At 46.7% G+C, this 22,307-nt stretch overlaps 1 protein-coding gene across 5 annotated transcripts in view; it reads left to right on the top strand.

Moving 5' to 3' along the window:
* The first annotated feature begins 1,931 nt into the window (after positions 1–1,931).
* Positions 1,932–22,307, top strand: part of ILDR2 (immunoglobulin like domain containing receptor 2) — a 39,043-nt gene continuing 18,667 nt past the window's right edge. The window contains exons 1-4 of one of the 5 annotated variants that reach the window (XM_031612482.2): positions 1,932–2,139; positions 9,849–10,181; positions 10,664–10,783; positions 20,198–20,254. In XM_031612482.2, the coding sequence (XP_031468342.1) occupies positions 9,899–10,181; positions 10,664–10,783; positions 20,198–20,254 (460 nt within the window). In that variant the 5' untranslated portion in view covers positions 1,932–2,139; positions 9,849–9,898. Of the gene's footprint in view, positions 2,140–2,347; positions 2,542–9,848; positions 10,182–10,663; positions 10,784–20,197; positions 20,255–22,307 lie in introns of those variants that run through there. The other 4 variants (XM_031612479.2, XM_031612478.2, XM_031612481.2 and 1 more) reach the window with 4 other exon arrangements.

The following is a 22,307-nucleotide window of genomic DNA, read 5'->3' on the forward strand; positions in this document are numbered from 1 at the left end:
AGGACAACAACCTTACATTATCTATTAAGCCAGCTCAGAAGTTGTAATTTTCAGATCAAGGGTTTATGGAGATCCGGAACACCTCACGGCTCAGGCATCCATCTTATATGTGTATATACAAATGACAGCTCACGTTACATTAAAAAGAACCGTACAGCATGTTTTAGTATGAACATTTCAAAGCAGCTATAAATCCAAAGTTACATGCAAAACAATGGTGCTTCCATGTATTGAAAATCTTTCCTTCCTTTGTTGTGAGTCAAAAGTTTAGCTAAAATGTTGTATATGCCAAATTTATTTGGAAAAGCTGGAGTAGATTAAAAAAAAAAAAAAAAGCTAGGAGTAGCTAACAATAGTGACACATAAGAGATTGTGCTACTCCCAGCTTTTAACCTATGAGATAATTCCAGATCAACATTGTCTCAGGAAACTGGATCGGCCTCCTGCCCAACTAAGTCATAGAAGGGGAAGGCACAGGGATTTCACTTGAAACATGGTGGGTTGTTAGAAAAAATGCTTGAGGGAGGGAGAAATAGTACCTTCATGTTCACTTATTAGGAGTCTTAGTTCAGCCAGTGCAAGTCTGCATGAATTATATGGCATATATATTTAATCCTGACGAGGCGGGCCCTCAGATAATCTGAGTTATCATGGCCTCCACATGAGTTTTCATGATTCTGTGTATTTCCTGAGTCTGAAGTTGCAGCTCTAGGCAGAGTTCCTACTTTGCTTTTCACCTGCAGGCATGCAGGAGACCAGCCCTGAGTACTGGGTCTGTGTGCTTTATTTAGCGTGGTAGGGTCTTAGTTCTTCATTGTGGCCTTTAGCTAGCACTGCCAAGCAAACTTACGCTGGGAAGCATTCAAGGCTGGGTTGGACAGGGTCCTGGGCAGCCTGATCTGGTGAGAGGCAACCCTGCCCATGGCAAGGGGTTGGGACTGGCTGGGCTGTGAGGTCCCTTCCAAACCAAACCCTTCTATGATGTTTTGGATTCTATGATGTATCAGGTCAGAGAGACCTTCTGACTCCCAACAGATCAGGACACTAGTTGGAGATGGGTGTGTATTTCTTTATAAGCAACACTGAATAAAAACAAACTATGTGAAAAGTATTTTTAAATAACATTGAGTTGCTGGGAATAAAGCACTTAAAAACAAGTTGTGCCTGGGGATCATCTCCTCACCCCATTCCAGTTCAACTACATCAACAGAAGGACTACAACTATTCAAAAAACAACCCAAATGTTTCAACAGATCTTTTATCACAGCAAATGTGCCGTTTTGCTTTCTCGCTTGGAAATTAGGGATCTATTTTTATTTGCTGTTTTTGAAAAAAGTGTATCTTGCCTGCAGTCAAGTTCAGACTGAGAGCTACACAATTGAAAAACACCTGCTGGAAGTATCTTAGGGTCACACTGCGGGCACCACTTGCACCTTGCCTGTAGCAGTGGGCACACCCAGCACTGATCCCTCTGGGTCCAGCAGGGCACTAGAAAATCAGCATCGGTTGTGTTCTGTGATGCACTGGAACAGGTTGTCCAAGGAGGTTGTGGATGCCCCATCCCTGGAAGCACTGAAGGCCAGGCTGGATGTGGCTCTGGGCAGCCTGGCCTAGCGGTTGGCGACTCTGCACCTGGAAAAGGGGTTGAAACTCAATGATCATTGTGATCCTCTCCAACCCAGCCCATTCTATGATTCTATGATTCTATGATTCTCTTTGGCATGTTCCATTGGAATGGAGGCTGAAGGCTTCTGCCGTGTGGATCACCAACATCTGTAGAATCCAAACTTCGGTTCCAAATGCAAGCTGAGCCCCTGAAAGAAGTACAGTGTGTACGCATCTGGGCCTGCGTCGGTCAGGGCTATTTTGTGGCACAGCAACATCCACCATTCAAACAGTGATCGACAGCAGCACTTCTAGTTGGCAGCTCCCCCTGAAAACTTCCAGCCCCATCCAACATCGCGTTGGCACCAACACCCAGCGCCCCACGGCTCAGATGTCGGTCTCTAACAGCCAGAACACCTCCTCCTCATGTAAAGTTGGATCTCTTCTTGATCTAAAATCGCAGCGATTGGTCACGGTGCAAGTGGAAGCCCGAGGGAAACGCTGCACCGCAACAGCCTGCTCTCGTTTCCCGAGGTACGCGCGGTTAATTTGGGGGCACGGATGATCGGAGCGGACATTTTTAGCAGCGAAGCCGCGGGCGCGGGGAGTTGCGGAGCAGCGCTGCAGGGAGCTCCTGGCAACCGAGCGGCGCTTCCCTCGGCCCCAGCCCCGCGGATCCGCGCCCCCCGCCCGCGCTGTCCCCGCCCGGCTCGGCCCCGCGAGGCGGCCCCCAGCCGGCAGCCGGCGGCGGGGGAGGAGCGGAGCTGAGCTGAGCGGAGCGCAGCGCAGCGCAGCCACACGACGCGGCCTCGCCGCCGGCTCCTGGCAGGGCAGACCCGGCCCTCTCCCGCCGCCCCGCGGCATGCTCGCCCGGCCCGGCCAGCGGGAAGATGGGTGGGCGCCTCCTGGGCTGCGTCGTGCTGCTGTGGCTCGCAGGTACGAGCGGCTCCGCGCGACCGGTTGAGGGGTGGTCGGGAGAACGTCCCGCGGGGCAGTTTGCGGAGACTTCGCCGGGAGGGCGCGGGGGCGACTCGGGGTGCGAGGATCGGCTGCCGCCGCGGGGAGGGAGAGGAGCGCGACGGCGGGAGCCCGGGGGGGCCGCAGTGTCCTTGGCTGCGGGCGGTGGGGACGGCGGCCGGGAACAATTGGAGGAACTTCTCCTTGGTCCGCCGGGGTGCGGGACGAGAGCGCTGCCCTGCGCCTCCGGGGCGGCCGTGCCCGGGCCTCCGAGAGCCGGACGGGACCGGTGCTCCTGCCCGGGCTGGCTAGCCGAGGGCGACGGGCGCGGGGGAGCAGGGGTGCTCCGGGATGGGGAAGCGGCTGTGAAGGGTCGGGCAGGGAGAAGAGGAGAGGGTAGAGGGCAGCGCTCTGCCTGCTTCGAGCCGGGCACGGGAGGCTGTGGAAGGGCTGCGGCAGGCTGGCTGCCAGGCAGGCGGAGAGGGAGCGCTCCCAATTTCACACCGGTATTTCACACCGCCGCTCGTGTATCCCACTGAGAAGACCTCAGGCTCTTCCTCTTCAGATTTAGGATTCGCAGGCGGTAAATTCGGCTTTTAGTCATAACACCTCTCTCCCACCGCCCACCCACCCCTTCCATTGCTCTCTGGCTCTGAGTCATCCCCAGCCTGCCTGCTGCTCCCTCCCAGCGCTACACGGCCTCAGATGGGGCCTCGCAGCTCCCGGCCCGTCGCCCCCTCCCCGCTTCCCTCCCTTCTGTTTGGCCGCTTGTGAATGTACCCCACTCGTTCTCCTCTCCGCTCGCCGTAGCTGCTGACGAACAGCATCCAGAGACTGGTAAGAGCGCAGGGCACACACAGACGTGACTTCACATTCCTCCCTCTCCTTAAAGAGCTTCGTTATCTGCAAACGTCTGGCTAGATCAGGACCTCTCCATCAGCCTGCCGACACCTTTCCCTGCCATTGAAGGCAGCCGCCGCTCGGAACCCGCCGGGTCTGTGAAGAGCGGAAGGAGAGCTCCCAGGCTCCCTAGTCCTTCAGGCAGGCAACAGGTTACTGCGCGGGGATGGAGCAGGCACCGTGCTTTGCTCAGCCAAGAGCAAGCAAATAAGCAAAGGGCTGCTTGTGAGTGTGTGCACAGACAAGGGAGAGAGGCTGGCAAACACAGACACAAGATTGCCGAATGGCTGTGCAAAGGAACGAGAGGTCAGATTCGGGGTAGAGAGCCTGCATCCCGCTGGAGGTGGTTGTATTGCGAGGTAGTGGAGTGGGGGTGGGAGCTGAAGGGCTTGAGGCAGGGAGAGCGAGACGGGGAGACAAAGGGGAGTGAGGCAGAGGGAGGTCTCGCCCCATCACTCCCCTCCTCCCCCCTCGAGATGGGCTGAGAAATTCCCAATCAGCGCTCGCAGCTCCTTCCCTCCCCCCCCAGTGACTGTTCTTGTCTGTCCTTTGTAGTTAGTTTTTAGTTCTTGCATTTATCTTTTGTCTCCTTTCACACATTGCGACTTACTGCAAGCTCAAAAAATCCCCTGAATAGTGCAGTGGATTTGGTTGGGCTTCCCTCCCATGAGGTCATTTTTTTCCCAGTTACTTAGTGCTCACTACCTGTTTACTTTTCTGCACGGAAGGGACACTGCAATGCCGTATTGTAACGCAGGGGTGGGTGATTTCCTATCCTTAGTTTGCCAGCCACAGTTCAGAAGGGGCATGCTGAAACACAGCTGTGCTTTGCCTTTCCATGGCCTACAGAGCAGCCTCCCTGGGATGTGACACACAGTCCTTTCTATTTCAGGGCTATGGATTTCTCCACTTAAGGTGGAAGCATGGGACATCAGGTGTAACAGCATCACGGGGAATGGAAATGAGTAAAGAAATCCAAATCTACTGCTCAGTATGCAGAGCCTGAGCTGTATCCCCTGTGGAGAGTTTTCATATTGAGGTTCTGTGCTGTGAGTGTTGCCTCTGCTCTTCTGCAACTTTGGTTTTGTTTCATTCCAGGTTAAGCAGTCTGGGAGAAGAAATTCTGTTTGGCTTTGGAGCTGTGCTTCCATTTCAGTGCAGCTGACCTATTTAGGCATTGGTTTTCTGCTGGCTACAAAAGTTGGCAGTTAGTGGCCATGGAGCTAAGAACACAAGTCTTATAGCAGCTAGACCATGATGTGCAATCAATTTCCCATAAACCACTCAGTCTGATGGTGGTGGATTTGCTGGTTAATTGCATGGGTTTTACTGGTTAACCATGCAATGTAATCCTGCCTGAGTTGATGGAAGTCCGTACAGCACAATTTTATTGGTCACACAGACTCTCCATTCACTTACTTGCATCTTTGCGTATCATCACTGATTTCCAATCTCAGAACCCCGACTTTATGATTTAGGTTGGATCCACATTTGTAAGCATTGTCTGTGTTCAGCAGTGGGGGAGAGAGCACTTCTAGTTGATGGGCAGCAGCCAAGGCACAACAAAGAGAATCACAGAATCACAAAGGTTAGAAAAGACCACTAAGATCATCTAATCCAACTGCCATTCCATCCCCACCATGCACACTAACCATGTTGCTCAGTGCCACATTTACCCTTTTCCTGAGCAGCCCCAGGGTGACTCCACCACCTCCCTGGGCAGCTTGTGCTAGTGCTTCACTGCTCTTTCTGAAAAGAAATTTTGATATCCAACCTGAGGGATTTTATTTTCTATAAGGGGAAGTGGTACAAATTACCTTAGGAGCCGTCTCTTACCTATGGACTTATCCTTTTTTGCCAAAGCCCTGAAGTGTAGGCTAGGAGTAGTTTTAGTGAGGTTTGGTTTAGGGTCCAAGGACCTCCTGTTCTCCTAGATGCACCTCTGGAACTCATATCAGTAAAGATGCATAAGATTGTGGGGTGTCATTTCTGTAGTTTCTCAGCATCAGCCCTGCTGCTGCAGGCAAATTGCAATGTGGGCCAAATAACAGCAAAGAAAGAGATGTGATTCTTGCGCAGATAAGGAGATCTGTGCTGACCTGAAGAATGATGTGTACTTCCTTCTCTTGGGCTTGACTCTTACCTTATATGCTAGAAGGATACAGACCTGTTACCTTGAACTACAGTGTTTGGCTTTGTCATTATTTACAGAGATGAGAGCTTCAGATCAGCTTTATTCTATTCATAATTGCTAGCTTAAGGCTGGGTAATGAAGCTGAATTTTCCTGGGATCCATCTCACCTTGGGGAAGCATAGGCTTTTATTTCTGAAGGACAACTGAAAGGAAGAACTGAAGTTTGCACCTCTAAATTACCCTCTTTTTTGTGTCTTGTGGAAGGTGCTTAGGAAGATCAAGGCTCACGAGGTTCAAATATGCCCATACGGATACCCCCTCTATAATCACTTCCTGGAATTTCCTTTAATCACCAGTAAAATGTATTAGAAATAGCTTGTGTGTAATGTTGACTGTGTAGTTTGCACGCGTAATCTAAGGGTAGTGTGGAGATACAATCAGAAGAAAATACGGATACAAATACATAGATTCTTACTTTCTGATAGTCAGTATATCTGTTTTTTAAGGTGTACTTGATTAATATTTGCAGAACTTCTCCAGGGACTTAGGAGAGCAAAGGAAAAGGGAAATACAATTGTCACGTGGTTCTGTAGTTCTCACAAGCCACATTTCAAACAAGATTTCTCTTGTGAAAGTTCAAATCATTTGAAATTCACAGTAAACAGATTGGCTCTCTGGAGTGCAAGCATTTCGTTTCTGTAATGATTTTGAAATAAGGGCTCATCTTGCTCTGCCCATGTTTATCAAAACATAGCAGAGCACAGCTCCGTTTCTTTTTAATCCTGCTAATATTAAACTCGATGCAGCCACTGCAATCTGCTGTCACCAAGCTTGTCATCTTTTTTCATATCTTTGACTGTTTTTGTGCTCTGCTATGTTAGCAGCCCAGATTTCTGTCCTGAGGCTTCCGGCATCCTGGCTAGTCTCTTCGAGATCGTTGAGCTCAGCAGTTGCTTCTTGAGCTTGAGGAATTCCTAAGGAGACTTCTGTAATTCGTGTGCACAGACGTCTGTGGTAGGTGCAGAGCCGCCATCTTGTCGTCAGGCAGCCTAGCGTCCTGCTGGCCTTTTGATGGGTGTTTTTACAGCAGTGTTGTATTACATGAATAGATTCAGATGCTTTTCTTTTTTTTTTCAGAGGAAGTAACAGGTGTATAATTTCCCAGTTCAGCCCTATGTAATTATATACAATTTGACTTAAATAGATTGAGAATTTCCACTGATCCGGACTCTGTCTGAGGCACTGTGTTGTTCTCAGATGTTATTTCTGGAAAAGATCTGAAAAGAATGTTTTACAAGTTAAAGAAGACCTTGGGATAAGATGCAGAAGATGCCAGATAACTTACTGCACATCTCCCAAACGCTTTTGGATAGAAAAGGAAATCTTGTATTTTCCCAAAAGCTGCTTGCAAATTTCTTTTCTCAATATAGACATTCACATGGGAAAGGGGTGGAGAAAGTTAGTCAGATGAGAATTTGCTAAAGCTCAGCTGATCATTTATTAAAGCAGTCCCTGGCTCACCAAACTCATTAATCTCATTAACAGGAAAGGAGTGCTGCAGCACATGGATAGCTGAAAGCACTGTGTTTACTGAGTAGCATACTTTGTTCACAAGGGAAAGATTTAAATATTCCCTGTGTCAGTGCTTTATCCCTGAAGCTGAAGTAACATGATGAGTCACTTGGTCACCTCATGTCACGTGTTGGCTTTGGCTGCAGGCTGCCTGGAGTCAGGTGCAGAGCCACCAGATACAGGTCTGACCTGTACCCATTCATTTTTTCGAGCTGTTTGTTGTGTCTCTTAAATTCAGGTGCAGCCTGGGAAGCATGGGAGATGAAGGAATAAGACCACATCACCACTTGGATCACCATGAGAACCAAGTGGTGACATTCCCCCAGTGCTGCATGGCCCCGTGTTTCTGTCCCTCTTGCCCCTGGGAGAAAGACCCAGCAGAAACATCCCAGCTGCTGCTGCTGGAGTTCTCTTTTTGCCTATACCTCGTGCCTCTGGTCCCTGCCTCTGTGGTGGCAGCGTCTTGCTGGAACCTCAACTGCGGTACACGGTACTCTGGAGAGCACATACTTAAGCATTTGGATTTGAGTCCAGGAGTTTCTAGCAAAACTAGTGATATCTGTGCAATTTCAATATGGCACTAGTGCTGTATGTGTAATGTCATGCGTTCGTTACGTGTATAATACAGCATTCTTGCAAATGCCATAGCACCCCTGTGCACCACAAACCTTCACTTAGTAGTCCCCAGTGTCACATCCTGCCTAGATCAGTAACTCTTTGTTAGTATCAGTGACTATCTCCTCCCTCTGAAGTAAGCTTTCTCTCTAGGTGCTGTCTGTACTGCGTCTTTATTTCCCAAGTGGTGTTTGTAGACTTTGTTGTGATTTATGATGTGGATATTGATAATGTTTTGAAATGATATTCAGTATTGGTCTAAGCTTCTCACTTTCTTTTGGTTACGACTCCTGATCACGAGACATTTGCTTGCTTTTGCTTTTCAGGTCTGCAGCTATATTCAACTGGACTCTGTCCCTTTGTGCTTCTGTTGTCATGCTTTTGATGTACTTACTGCTGTCTCTGCTTTCAGCTCTACTGCTTTAGTGTCTGTGTCTTTCTTTCCCCATCCTAGAGACGTCTGTCATTTCAGTTTCTTTTGCAAGCTCTCTTCTTTTCATTTGCAAGCTTCTGTTGTGGGTGGTGTATTTTTGTTGACTCCATTTTCTCTCCTTTCGGCGTCATGTTTTAATCTGCTGTAACCTGGCTTTACCCTGTGAGATTATTCTGACCTAGGCTAAGACACCTTTAGCCCTTCCCAATTAACGTAAACTTTCTTGTTCTGCATCAGCCATCTACTTACCCGTATACTTCAGCCTTATTCTTTTCTTCTTTCTTGGCACTTGCTCTTCTTTTCTACTGTTTCCCCCCATAAGGAAGTCTTGCTGTGTTCTCAGTCTTGCATTCTTCCCTAAGCCTCACCCAAGTCCAGCAGTCCCTCACGATGCAATGTAGGTTTCCTCTGCATCCTTCTTCCCTTTAATGTTTGCTTTTGGTTTGTTCTCTTCTTCACTGTGCTCTGTGCCTCAGGGTATATCCTGTGCATAGGGAGCTGCCAACGTACTGAAACTGGTTCCCTTTTTCCACGGGAGCTGTCAGCGTCAGGCCCTGCTGTCCCCTAGCTGCAGAGAGTGCCCCTAGATACAAACGTATTCCTTTGCAATTCCCACCTCACTGCGGGGCTATTTCTGTGCCTCCACCACTTGGCACATCCAGGCTTGGAAGGGTGACTACATATGTTTCCAGAGTTGTGTAAGTGCTTCCTCAGTCATCCTCACCTGCAGTGCAGGAGGCCAGGAAGCAAAGAGGGGCATGCGTGGGAGGTTTTGGCCATTTCACTGTGGATAGATGGAATATCTCGCTATTCTAAGTGCTCACTGCTGGCATTGCTCACCATCTCTTGGCTTCTCCTAAAGCTGCACAAGGATGTGGCAGCAGTCCCATATGTATTTCTTTCCCATATATCTTCTCTCAGGCCCTAATACAGTCAGCTCCAAGCTGCAGCTTTCCTGTCAACTGGTAGATAAACATTATGCTCTCCATGGGAATATGAAAAATGTGGGTGTTTGGGCCATTTTTCTCCACGCCTCCCACGTGGATCAGTTTCTCTCAGTGCCACACACCAGTTGTGGCAAAAGCTATGCAATTTGGTTCTACTCTTTCCTTTGTCTCTAGTTTGGCCAAGGTATCAGCAATGTTGAACACCACTGTGTTGAGGGCTTGGCTGATTCTGCTTGCTGCTTGACCTTCAGAGAGTAAATGTGACGACACTGAAATTAGGTGTGGGTTAATTATTCTTCATTAGGACTGGTGTGAACGTGGGATCTCACCCCTTAGCTGAGCTTGAGAAGTAGAATATGGCCATCCCTGAAATACCTCTTCCTTACTTACAAAAATGCCATGGAAGCGTGAATCAGCACACCACTATGTTGGTGTTACTACAGAGCATAAGGATACTTCAGTTGAGCCTTCAGTCCCATTGTGCAGTATTTGTCCTTGTGGCTGTAACATATCCAAGGAGCAAGCTGCCAACCTTTGCTTACATAAGCTGAGGAGTATTGCACCCTAGCAAACTGATGGTCATTTTAATGTTATGCACATGGGGAGAATGATAACATGACAAAGTGCCACAATCCCCTCTTAAAGTTGTGCCAAGGCATATGACACTAATATTTTTGTCTTTCAGCTGAGGTGGAAGGACTGCGAGTCACTGTGCCTGAGAAGAAGAAGGTGGCCATGTTGTTTCAGCCTGCTCTGCTTCGCTGCCATTTCTCTACTTCTTCCACCCAACCAGCTGTGGTGCAGTGGAGGTATAAATCTTACTGCCAGGACCGGATGGGAGAAGCCCTGGGTATGGTAACTTCTGGTTTACAAACAATGAGCAAGAGGAACCTGGACTGGGATCCGTACCTGGACTGTGTGGACAGCAGAAGGACGGTCCGTGTCGTAGCCTCCAAGCAAGGATCTGCTGTCACTATAGGGGACTTCTATAAGGAAAGAGACGTCAGCATTGTCCATGGTAACTTTCCTATTCTGGTGATCTGTGATGGGGATTGGAAATGACTCTTAGCAATTCGGAGTACTGGAGGCTGGTAGTAGTTGTTCAGTTAATTCCTTTAGAAAAGGTGTCAGGAGGGGAGTTCCTGTGTGACAGGCATTTAGAATTCAGCCAAGCAGCACTGAAACCCAAAGGTCATTCATTCCCTTTGGTGCTTCACTTCACAGCACAAATATTGTTGGGACCCTGGGCCTTATGTGGTGGGAAAGACATAATGATGCTGCTCTTGGTACTTGCAAAGTGAAATTCTGTGGCACTAGCTGTGTTGCCACTTACAGGCACAGGGTCTTGATCTTGTTCCTCTTTCTCCTGAATTTCTGGATGTTCTGGATAAGGTTAGCCACTCTTAGTAAGGAAATGAACTGGTTTAGGGACCTGAAGATGGACTCACTCTTTCAATTGGTGTTGGAGGGAAACCTTGACTTTTCTTTTTTGACTTTCAGATGCAGACCTTCAGATTGGGAAGCTGATGTGGGGAGACAGTGGGCTGTATTACTGCCTTATTATCACACCAGATGATGTGGAGGGCAAGAATGAAGAATCAGTGGAGCTGCTTGTACTTGGTAAGCTCTCTTGTCAGATCTCATCTTCAGTAAATAGCTGATGTACCTTTCCTTCTGCTGTCTTGCTCTCCCTTCACATATCTGTGCACTGTATTACTATGGGTATAAAATCTATGTAAAACAGTCCCTGCAGTACCTTCACCATTGCCTTGCACCTTGTGCAGTCATTCACACCTAGGCAAAGTGGGTGGCAAGTGCTGCCAAACCAGAATAGTAATGTTTACACCCACACTGCTCACACATCAAACTGGCGTAAATGACTACAGAAAATGCTGATCTCTAGGAAGACAACCCTTGTGTTTAAGGCATAAAATAATAAACTTGTAGCAAAGTGAACATTTGAAACCATGTCTTTCTCTCAAAAGACATCAAATCATATGCTTTTACAATCTTTCAAGTCTCCCTTGGTCCTACTTTTCTGAGCTTTAGGAATGCAAAGAAGCAGTGTGTTTATCTGCTTGAGTGTGGCAATTTGGGATATTTTTCTTCCTGTTTAGTTGTACTTATACGCTTAGAGGTACAGTTTCGCGATCACGCCAGTTGAGTCTAAGCCAGTACTGCCACTAGAAGGGTCTGTCCTCTCTACAGTATGCACACTGGGCTGTGTGTGCCTCTCTTAGGCTTCCTTGTGCACTGTGGTCAATGGGATCAGGTTTTCACCTGTTTGCAAGTTTAGCTTTCAGGTACAGCATCTACAGTCCAGTTCACTGTATAAGTCAAAAGAAAGCACCCATCCCAGCTATAGGAGAAAAACAGAGTGGAATTGGACCTGTTGTGAGTGTTTGTTGAGTTTGCATCTGTAGCACTATACTGTTCCAGAAGGGTACGATAAGATTTTTCTAATTACCTTAAGATCTGCTGACACTGATATATGTTTGTCTGGTTAGCATGTTTGTGTGAGCTTTTGGGCTTACAGATCACGTACGTTCTGTGAAGGAAATTTTAGAAAGCTTGGACCTGTAGTTCATTGCGATACCTAGAGACATACAACAGAACACAAGATCAGGGGCATTTGACAGAAAAGGCTCAGGTGAGAATTTGACAATTATATTTAGGGCTGTATTTGTCATCACAAAATAAACCAGATTGAGTAGTTTGGGTTAGGAACAGTGCCATCTCCTCTACTCACTCTTCAGATTTCAATCAGGTGACAAAGTGGATCCCTCAAAAAAAAAAGTTAATACTCCTGTATAAATTCACAGTACGACTGTGTATCATATGCTGATTAATACCAGATCCAAGACTGACCTGCGTTAGTTTGTGTGGAGCTCTCTGTCATGTGAAGTTGTAGCTATTACATACACTCCTTAACTGTAACTGTGTGGTGGTGGACTGCTGAAAGGTGACTTTCTTCACCTTTCTTGCCATAGTTTGGTGTCTTTATCTGCAGTTGTGCTCAGACATCAGTGATGATGCAGTACCATGGTAACAGGAAGAATCTGGTTTTCAGCATGCACAGAAGATGGGGGGGGAGCGTGGAACTAAGAAATTTCTTCCTCTGAAGCTGCCTGATGATACCCCTGGCCACAGGTCATTGTGGTTATGCTGGGAGGAAACATGGAGGTTAGGCTGTGTTTCCTTGACTGTATCTGATTCTCTTTGTGCAACAACCTTTAGGTCTGACCTTGCATGTTGCACAGCCCTCTGCTAAGTTTGGCAGCAGCATGAAGGCATGCTTACTATGGGCATGCTTTGTTCTGCCTCATGCTGTTTGGTACAGCTTGCGTGTATTTCTTCTCCTGGGTAATGTGCATAGAGGCAACTTTCCAGCTGTCAGCGTGAGTCCAGGTTACATACTTATCTTCTTCCACTTTAGTCTTCTTCTACCTGTGCTGGTTTTTTTTTTGTTTTTGTTTTTTTTCCCCCTCCTTTTCCCTCTTCCCAGTGATTGCTAAAGGAAGACAAGGTGAAGAAGGTAGCCAGTGGTGAAAGATACTATTTCTTAATATTCTGCTATCTTTTGGGATTTTTTTTTTAATATCATCTCATTACTCTATGAGGTATTATTGACTCGCAGAGACAGTGATACAGATGCAGGTCTGAGCACTTCAGTAGTCCTAGGGGATGTGTGGTAAGAGGTTTTTTTTTTTTCTGCTGCGCTTTGAATGGAATTTGGATTCCTTGTTGAAGACATTGGAGCAGCAGAGAGCTAATACGTCTTGCAGACACTGCCCTTCCTACTGCACATTGCTGTTGGCTCCATGCTGGCAGCGGTCTTTCAAAAAATAATTTACATTGCTTATTTTGAGGCTGCTGCATGGTTTAAGCCTAGATTATAATTCTGAGTAGAGCAGACATTCTACATACTTAACCAGAATGAAAAAGGAAACCAAGATTTCTCTTCTAATTGTTTCTTGTTAATGCCAAGATGTAAAGTGCATTTAGGTTAGAGAAAGATGCTGCTTGCTAGGGGAGTTTAATCTCATTTACAAACCTTGGAAGGTTGGAGAAGTAAAAGTGGTAGATACCTATTGGTAGTGTCAGTACATGAGTAGAAACTTAGTTTAAAAGTAGAGGATCCTGCTTTTATGCAGTGAAACACAACATTAGAATTTGGTCAAGAGCTGCTCTGTCACAACCTGGGGCCAAATCCCAAACCTGATTAAAATTACAGTATTCCTATTTTCTTTAGGGGAAAAAAAATTGCAGAGACTTCTGGCTTTATTTTGCAGTTTTCCCCAAAGGAGTCTCTGTAGCCAGTCCACCTAGGTCATTATGGGATTGCTTATTGAACATTGTTACCTGTACATATCACATTGGCACGTGCACAATCTGGACAGCTCCAAGTAGCATCAGAGAATCCCATGCACTGTCTTCCTTTCAAGCCTATTTCTGAAAAGCACTAAGCATTTATGTACTCCATTCATACTCAGCAAAGCTGATAGGATTTATAGAAGTATACCCGATGTTAAGCATGTACTTACATACTTTGCTGAAAAGACTGTTCAGTAGGTTTTGCTTCAGCAAGGACTTCAACTCTCTCTAAGGGAATCAGCAGGCAAGGGAAGAGAGATGGTAACCTCTGTGCCTCAGGAACACAAAAGAGAGTGAAGCTATTGTAGAAAAAGGAAATAATTACAATTTAAAAGTATTATTATACATTTGTCAAATATTTGTATCTTGGGTTGGAATCTCCAGAGTCTAACATGCTAGAAATTACAATGAACTCTACTTTTGCTGATTTCTAATTTAGAGCTTAGCAATGGTACAACAGGAGTCAAACAATGCTTTCTGCACTCATGTCTTACTAATATTTTAGAACTCTTTGCTGACATTACAGCTGGGATAGTGAATCCATTTACAACTTTGTAGTTGTTTTTTTTTTTAACTGATATATGTTTAAACCAAAAAACCTGAATCCTAAATTTCAGAAAGTCTCCTTCTCTATCTAAGTAACTAGCAGCTGAGTGACCTGGCTCTTGAAAGATACGGATAATGCTATTAATCACATTGTTATTCATAGCATCTATGCACTGCTTTTTATATGAGCACGTCCATAGTCTTTAATAAAGTCACTCAGTGCAGCCATTGTTGAAAGAGACTACACCATCCATATGCATATGGATGCAGGGTGTCTGGAGTTACCTTTAAATCAGGAGCACAGAGCAGGTTCAGGAGATATTCCATCCCAGGTGACCCAACTCACATCAGGAAGCAGTCAAGCTTAATTGCATGGAACCTAGTAAGTTTTGCTGGAAGCCAGAATTTGTGCATTAGGTGCAGGGTCCTGCAAAAGCATCTATACTGCCCTTTCCCAGGCTTTTACCTCTATAGAATAATGGTGCGGGTGTAGCCAGGCACAGCAGCTGCTGTGAAATGCATGTCTATGCAAGCTTAGGAATGTTTGTGTTACAAGCAAGTTTGTAAGTAGCTTAGATGTAGAATCATAGAATGGCCTGGGAAGGACCTGTAACATAATAGAAAACATAACAAGATGGCAGAGCAGCAAGGTCTTAAGCTGCAGCAAGCAGGGATCTGCTTAGACATGATAGCAATAGGCACAAAAATAAGAGAAACAAACTGATTACCTTAACAAGGCCTGTAAGGTAAGTAGGGATCTCCAGATGAGATGCCATCACCTCCACTGCCGACCCTTAAATGAGGTCTGGGAAGAGGTGGATCCTGCCTCCACCCCTTCTGGTCACTCAGGTGCATTGCTTGCACCTGAGCTCCCCTGGGTTGGCCCTGCTTTCCCACCAGGTGCTCAGTCAGTGCTTCAAGCTGTGACTCAGCAATTCCACTAGGGACCTCAAATGTCATCTAGTTCCAACCCCTCTGCTGTGAGCAAGATGGCCACCCACTAGTTCAGGTTGCCTAGGGCCCTATCTAACCTGGCCTGGAAATGCTTCCAGGAATGTGTTTCAAGACACAGTGGTTTCATTTCCAAGAGCATTTCAAGTTGCTGGAAGAGGCAGCAGAGTGATCTACTAATTTCAGTTGTTGGTTTGATACTTTGGTCAGTGAACTAAATGCTTTGTAGGCAGCTGTTGCCTACCTTTTCTCCAACGAGTTCAGTAGCCAGTGCTGCATAAATGATACGTTAGTGAAATATTATTTTATAACTGATCTTGTAGAAGCCTACAATATTGTATGTTAAAAAACAGCCATTAGTTCCACGAGTTTTTCTTAATTTTGGATGTCAGCTAAAACTTAGATGATGGGTAAACTGAAATCACAGAACCATAAGGATTGAAAGGGACTTTTGGAGATCATCCAATCCAGCCTCCCTGCTAAAGCAGTTCCCCACAGCAGATTGCACAGGAAAGTGTCCGGACAGGTCTTGAATATCTCCAGAGGAGACTTCACCTCTCTGGGCAGCCTGCTGCAAGGCTCTGTCACCTGCACAGTAAAATTCTTCCTTGTGTTTATATGGAACTTCCTGTGCCCCAGTTTGTGCCCATTGCCCCTTGTCCTGTTGCTGTACACCACTGAAAAGAGCCTGACCCCATCCATTTTGTCTCCCTGCACTTTAGATATTTATAAACAGTGATAAGATCCTTCCCCTCAGCCTTCTCTTCTCCGTGCTCAACAGTCCCAGGTTTCCCACCCTTTCCTCATATGGGATATGCTCCTGGCCACTCATCATCTGTGAGATCTTTGATAGTTTGTATGACCAGCCAATACTCACATAGTCTAAAACCAAAATTTGTCACGTCTAATACCTGAAAGTAGGAATGGAGGTAGACACATTTACATGGCAGCTTTATTGCACCGTACCTAATGTGCTAATAGAGACATGCGTCAGCTTTCAGAGAGGATAAATCTCTCCTGGGACCTGTGTGTATGGCGCGCAATGCTAATTAGATGGCTCTTAGCAAAATGACTCAATACCTGGTATAAATATAGGCAGGTTGTGTGCTGGGAGAGACTGTGTAATAAAAGTTGATGCAATTTCGGAGATGGAAAAGTTCTTGGCAAAATTTTCCTTGACAAGAGGACTGTTTCAGGATTTGCTCTGTTTGGCTCAGATGCTGCCGGCAGCATCCGAGCCAGCACTTGGTCACAGTGCTGGCAGGGATGTCAGTGCCCCCAGCTGGGTGCTGGGGATGAAAGGGCCAGGTCTCAGCCAGAAAGTGTCCGCGGGCACCTTCACAGCGAGGGCTCTCTGATCCCGAGGGTGGGCAGTACCAGCAGGCAGAGGCAGCGCTGGGAAAGCTGGCAAAGGCCTGGGTGCCAGGAAGACTGCTGGCCTCCCCACCCCCAGCGTAGTCCTCCTTGGGCACTGCCTCCTTTGTAATCAGCTCCAATCCTTTCTCTCCTGCTCATCCCACGCTAGGCTACTCCTAGTTCTTTATTTCACGCCATTTAGGAGCCCTACTTGTTGCCTAGGATTTTTTACCGCTCTTTTCCTTCTTATTTGCCTGCGACAGCCACATGCTGGTCACAAAGGAGACTGGTGTGATTAAAGGCCTCCCTTACTAAGGTCGCCATGGTAACAGCCTCCTTGGAGGTCTTTGTTCCCTGCTAAAACTTTGATCTCCAAGAAGGGCTGGTGTTGTTCTCCCTCCAATTGGCAGCAGGAAGGGAAGGATGGGAAGAGTAAAGTTTACTGCGAGCAGAGGGAGTGTGGAGGAACTTGCTGCAGAGAGCCATGCTGTCCCAATAAATCTGCCTGCAGCTTCCCTGGAAAAGTGGTAGATTTACAAGTGCCATGCTTCCTCTCTGCTTTCTGGCCTCCCTGAGGCTGTGTCCTGTGCCAGGGCCTCTGGCTGTGGCACAGCTTGGCAGATTCTTCTTCCTCTGAGGGAGAAATTGTTCCCTCTGCAGCTGCTGCCTCCTGTGGTCCCGCAGCTGCAGGTGGAGCTGCGAAGGCAGCCCCCAGCAGGAAACCAGTTCAGTGGTTATTCTTGCATTTACCAGATACGTATCACATTGATGCAGTTGCCAGTATTTACCATGTTCTTGTATTTATTCAATTGCTGTGCTCCTGACTGCACCTGCACCTACTTTATTCCCGCCATTGTTCTCTTTTGCCTAAACACTTATTATTTTCATGTCTTTTCTCCGCAGACTCTTGCTCAGTAACTGCTTGACTCCTGCTTTTCCCTGCTCCACTGCTATTTGTGCCCTCCTACTCTAGTCCATCCTTCTCTTGCCTATCAGCTTCTGTCCTCACCCACACCCCTGTACCCTCCGCACCATCAGAATTCTCTCTGTACCCCTCAGCTTTCCCCTCCCGTCTCTCCTCCACCTGTCGTGCTGTGCTGTGTTGCCACAGGCCAGGAGCTGGTGGCCTGCCTCTGTACTGAGGCTGGCTGAGGCCTGGGGCATGCAGTGTGCTTGCTGTGGGAACAGTGATGGGAACATGTCCCAGATTTGCACTCACATGAGGACAGGCTCCTGGCTTGAGCAGAGCTGCCTGGAACGACCCTGGTAAACAGGACCATCCTCTGTATCCTCTATTCCTTCTTTCAGTCAGTGGTGCCCGCAGGGAGTTCAGTGTTGGGAGCTTGCATGGAAGACGTGTTGCAGATGGAGTCATGCTGCAGCTTAGCAGCCATGGTCCCTTCCTGAATTTCTGTTGCTGGTGGTGCGGAGGGAGGTCAGCCTCTGCGAGGGGCACCACCAGGAGCCTCTCGTCACTGTGACAACCCGGCCTATGGCCAGACCTGGCTTGTCTGGCCCTGAACAGAGCAGCAGCGGGGGGAAGGGTTGTCAGGGAATTCGTTTGGGAGGGAAACGAGGAGAGCTGAGATGCAGTGGAAGCTGGTGGGGACACAGCCGCCCAGAGCTGAGGCTGAGGGGCAGCCCTCCTGTGAAAGCATTGTGCACCCCCTCACAGGTGACAGTGGGGCCCATGGGGCTGGGACAACAACCCCCTAGCAGGACTGAGACGGGCTGCACAGACAGGGAAGCAGTGACTGGTTATAGGTAGCACAGGAAAACTGCTTTGGTTGTCTTTATCATGAGTCTTCACAGCGCTGTTGTTTTTGGGGGATGCTTCTTATGTCTGTGTAAGGTTCCTCTGGAGGATCGCAAGGCAATGTAAGCCCCAGCAAGTTCAGGGGTTGAGGCTTTTACCATAGAATCGTTTGAGTTGGAAGGGACCCTTAAAGGCCATCTGGTCCATCTACCCTGCAGTGAACAGGGACACCTACAGCTCCATCAGGTGGTCAGAGCCCTGTCCAGTCTACATTGAGTGTCTCCAGGGATGCCCTGTCTACCACCTCTCTGGGCAGCCTGTTCCAGTGCCTTGCTAACAGGTTCAAAGCAAAGCATAGCTACTTGGACTTGTGAGATGGAGCTTGAGCTTTATAGAGCTGTCACTACCTCCACTGGGTTTGCACGGTGAACAGCCTTGCATTAGCTGTTCACCTCTACTTGTTTGTCCATTGATGCCTGCTGTTGGTCTTGGACTGTAACACACAGGACCTATCCTGCATTTATAATGTGCATGCCCATTTTTAGAGAGCAGAAAGTTCTTCTGCATAATGAGCAAGCTGTGAGCAGTTTGGATGGTTGATCCTTCCTGCTATCAATGTCATGAAACTGTATCTGTAGATTAAAATACTGCAGTATGCTGGTGGCAGGAGTCCTTTCAAAGTAGTAAATGAAGAACAACTGTATGAATGCTCAGCATTGTGTCTTTTGCTAAGGCTTCAGGAGCACCCATGATGGTGTTAACAGTGAGCACTAGACAGCTTTGATGAGTTGCAACTGTTTGCAAAGCACTGCCTACATTCAGAGGATGTTTATTATGGCTCCAGCAGGCATCCTGGTGGATTTTTTATATCTACAGAAGCTCTGCTGAAACATTTAAGGAAAACAGAGAGTGGAAATCTCTTTGATTATAACACGCTTCAAGGACAGGCTAGAGAGCAAAGAACTTGGGATCCAATTCATCATTGTGTCTGAGCACTGCTTCGTGCTGGACCTCAAGGATGTGTGGGGTAGCCTTTGCACTGGCTAGTCCTTAGCTGCCTTTGCTACAGTCCATCCACAACACATCTCTCTCTCAAGTGCTCAACTCCCCTACCTTACACATGTCATTAGAAAACCAAGCACGAACCCAGTGCAATTTAAAGGAGCACAAAGCACAGATGCACACAGTCGTGTTCTGCCAATGCATAGATGTGTGTAAATTATAGCTGAACACTGTGTAGGATGTTTGCTGTGTATTAGAAATATCCAAGACACTCAGTGCCAAAACAAATAGGCCCCAAGCTGCCATGGAGCTTGGATTTTTTTTGTATTCACTTATAAATTAAAAGTCAAATTTTTTTGTTTATTTGTTTGTTTTCTTTTCCATGTGATTCCATGAAATTGCACAGGAATCCTTCCCTGGTTAATTTGCTTCACTTGAGGGTTGTCTTTATACTATACAATCTCACTGAGTTGCTTTTCATTGTGAAATAACCAGCACATACTCACAGTCATGCTTCAAACTCCTTTCCTGGAGCTGTTTATGAAGCTTCAGAGCCCCATATGGAGAGCCCCACCTGCAGGTGTCGAACGCATGTGACTGACTTGCCAAGGGCCTTGCATTAAAAATGTTTCACATCCATTTGAACTATATCAGTAATATTTTTGAAGTAAACCAAATTCTTATGTTTGAAGGCTGTTGTGCATGTACAGGAGCTTTTTGTATGTGCAAAGCATAACTCCAGCAAGATACTACCTTGTAATTATGCCGAGGAGACCTCCCTGTTCTTGTCATTTTGTGCCTAAATCAGAGCATCTCTGCTCCAAATTATTCCTCCTGCTGCAGCTCTGCAGATGAAGACAAAGTGCAAGGCCAGACAAATGGAAGAGGTGCAGGGGCAGACACCAGGCACTGAGCATGGTGACCTCTGTAGTTGACAGGAGTGCAAGTGGGCTGATGATGAAGGGGACTGAAAGCTAAGGCAGGGGCTGGGAAGTGTGTTTTTCTTGCAGTAACCTCTCTCCTTGTTCTCCTCCTTCTGTCTTTTCTAGGCAGGACAGGGCTGCTTGCTGATCTCTTGCCCAGTTTTGCTGTGGAGATTATGCCAGGTATTCAGCCATTTCACCCATTAATTACCCAGTCTTCTGTCATCTTGTCTGTTTATCCTTCTGCAGCATCTTTTATGTGGTGTGCATTTTAACTCATGTATTTTATCTGGGGAAGAAAAGAAAAAAAAACCTTGTTGCTTATTGAAAATGTGTGTTGGGTTGAAAATGGAGGAGTGAATCTGGGACAGGGAGAGGAACAAGAGGTCTGGGAGGTGACCCATAGAGATGTTAATGCCCTGCCAGGATCAGCGTGACAGTAAAAATTCCAGTGCTGTTCAGAAGAGGTTTTGTATCAAGCTCTCTGCTAAAGGAAAGGTAACACTGCTGCAACCTGTGAAGACAGTGACAGCCTCGTGTGCCCATATGGCTCTGTGTGTCACCCACCCTAGCTCGCTAGGAGCTTCCCCTGCCTGGCTGTGTGCTGTGGGTACTAATACAGCCATCGCCACAGATGGTAGCACAGGAGGTGCTAGCAATGGAGCACTGGCTAGTGACATGTTGGTGGCACAGTCCTTCTTGTGCTGTGTGGCCAGGGCATTATCTAGGTAACACCAGGTGGTTGGATGGGCTGTGAGAGTTCTCTGCCCATGATAAATCGCTCACAAGCCAAACTAACAACTGCCAATTCTGGCGCTCCTTAAAGAAGAAACAGCAACACATTGTCCTTGAGAGGGAAGAGCTGTGGGAACATTTAGCCCTAGAGTCATGATCATTCCCTCACAGTGCCCAAGAAGGCATTCTTTCACACGTTTGTGCAAAAATACATCTCCACATAAATGTGTGAAGCTATTTTCAAAGCTGTCCCAAAGATGCAAATGGGGAGAAGGCAGATACTCCCCACCTCCAAAGTAATCCAAAGCTCCCTTGAAGCTCAGTGTGGCAGGAAAGGGATTGATGTCTTCAGCACAGATAGAGATTGATTCTCTGTTTCCTAACATTATTTTTCACTGTTTACAGTCTTACTTAATGGGAATAAAATTCCTGTATGTTGACCAGGTAATTTTCTGGTACCCTCACTGTATGTGTATAAAAAACAAGAAAGCGTAGAAGGCAGTGACAAACCACACATCATCTGAGTAAACAAAATCAGCTGCTCTTAAACACAAACCAGTAGTTTTCAGTCAGTGAGGCCACGTAGCATTTCAACTTGGTAAACAATTAAATCTCAGGGTTATACAATTGTTTCTGGAGGAGCAGTGAGAGAAGGTAATGGTTGTTACAGCAAGGATTAGGAAATGGTAGGTAAAGCTGTTTGAACTCCCTGTTCTGTGCATTCAGAAGGAGCCAGCAGGCTCTTTTACTGCTTTCTTGGCCTTATCACTGAAGCAAATGGTCTAACTTTCTGTGAGATCAAATCCTGACTCATAGGTCCCCATGACCGGGATGTGGATTTTAAATATCTTCTAATGGTGCTGAGTGAATATATTGCAGTGCACAAAGTGCATACTAATCTGACATCTTTTTATACTCCAAGAACATTTTCAGAAGGACCACAGGTATGCTGCATTGAACTTGCTATTTTTTTCCTCTACCAGGGTTTTGTCCGTTGATCTTTTTATCTTTTGTTAGTGAAGAGTTTGCTGATAGCTCTGGAGACCTGACACCTGCACTTCACTGTATAGCTGTGGCTGGTCACTTCCATCATGCAGTGCTTTTTTTCAACAGGAACACGACAAAAGAAGCCTCTGAGCTGTTGTCCTGTTTAGAGTGGCATAGATTAGGAAACACTGATCTGGAAGAAATAGTCTGGCTCTCTATCTTACTTGCTTCCCAAGCACCTTGTAATTTTATACTTCTCATAAGCTTAGCAAATTTAAGAGTAGCCTGATTTTGTACCTTCTTTCTCCCATTGGATGTCTTTCTTTGATATACTGCTTCTAGCTTCCATCTGCATTGCTCATAGCCTGTTTATGCTTGTTTATTTAGGACCTTTAACTATAGTGCCTGTTTTTCTCCCTAGCATTCATTCTCCTAGCATATTTCCAGGCAGCAGTTATGCCTGCTCTCAGCTTTCTTTTTGATGGACTAATGTAGCAAGTTTCTGCTCTCACTG

This window comes from Phasianus colchicus, chromosome 1 (genome assembly GCF_987193195.1).
Source record: "Phasianus colchicus chromosome 1, bPhaCol1.hap1.1, whole genome shotgun sequence".
Taxonomy (NCBI): Eukaryota; Metazoa; Chordata; class Aves; order Galliformes; family Phasianidae; genus Phasianus; species Phasianus colchicus.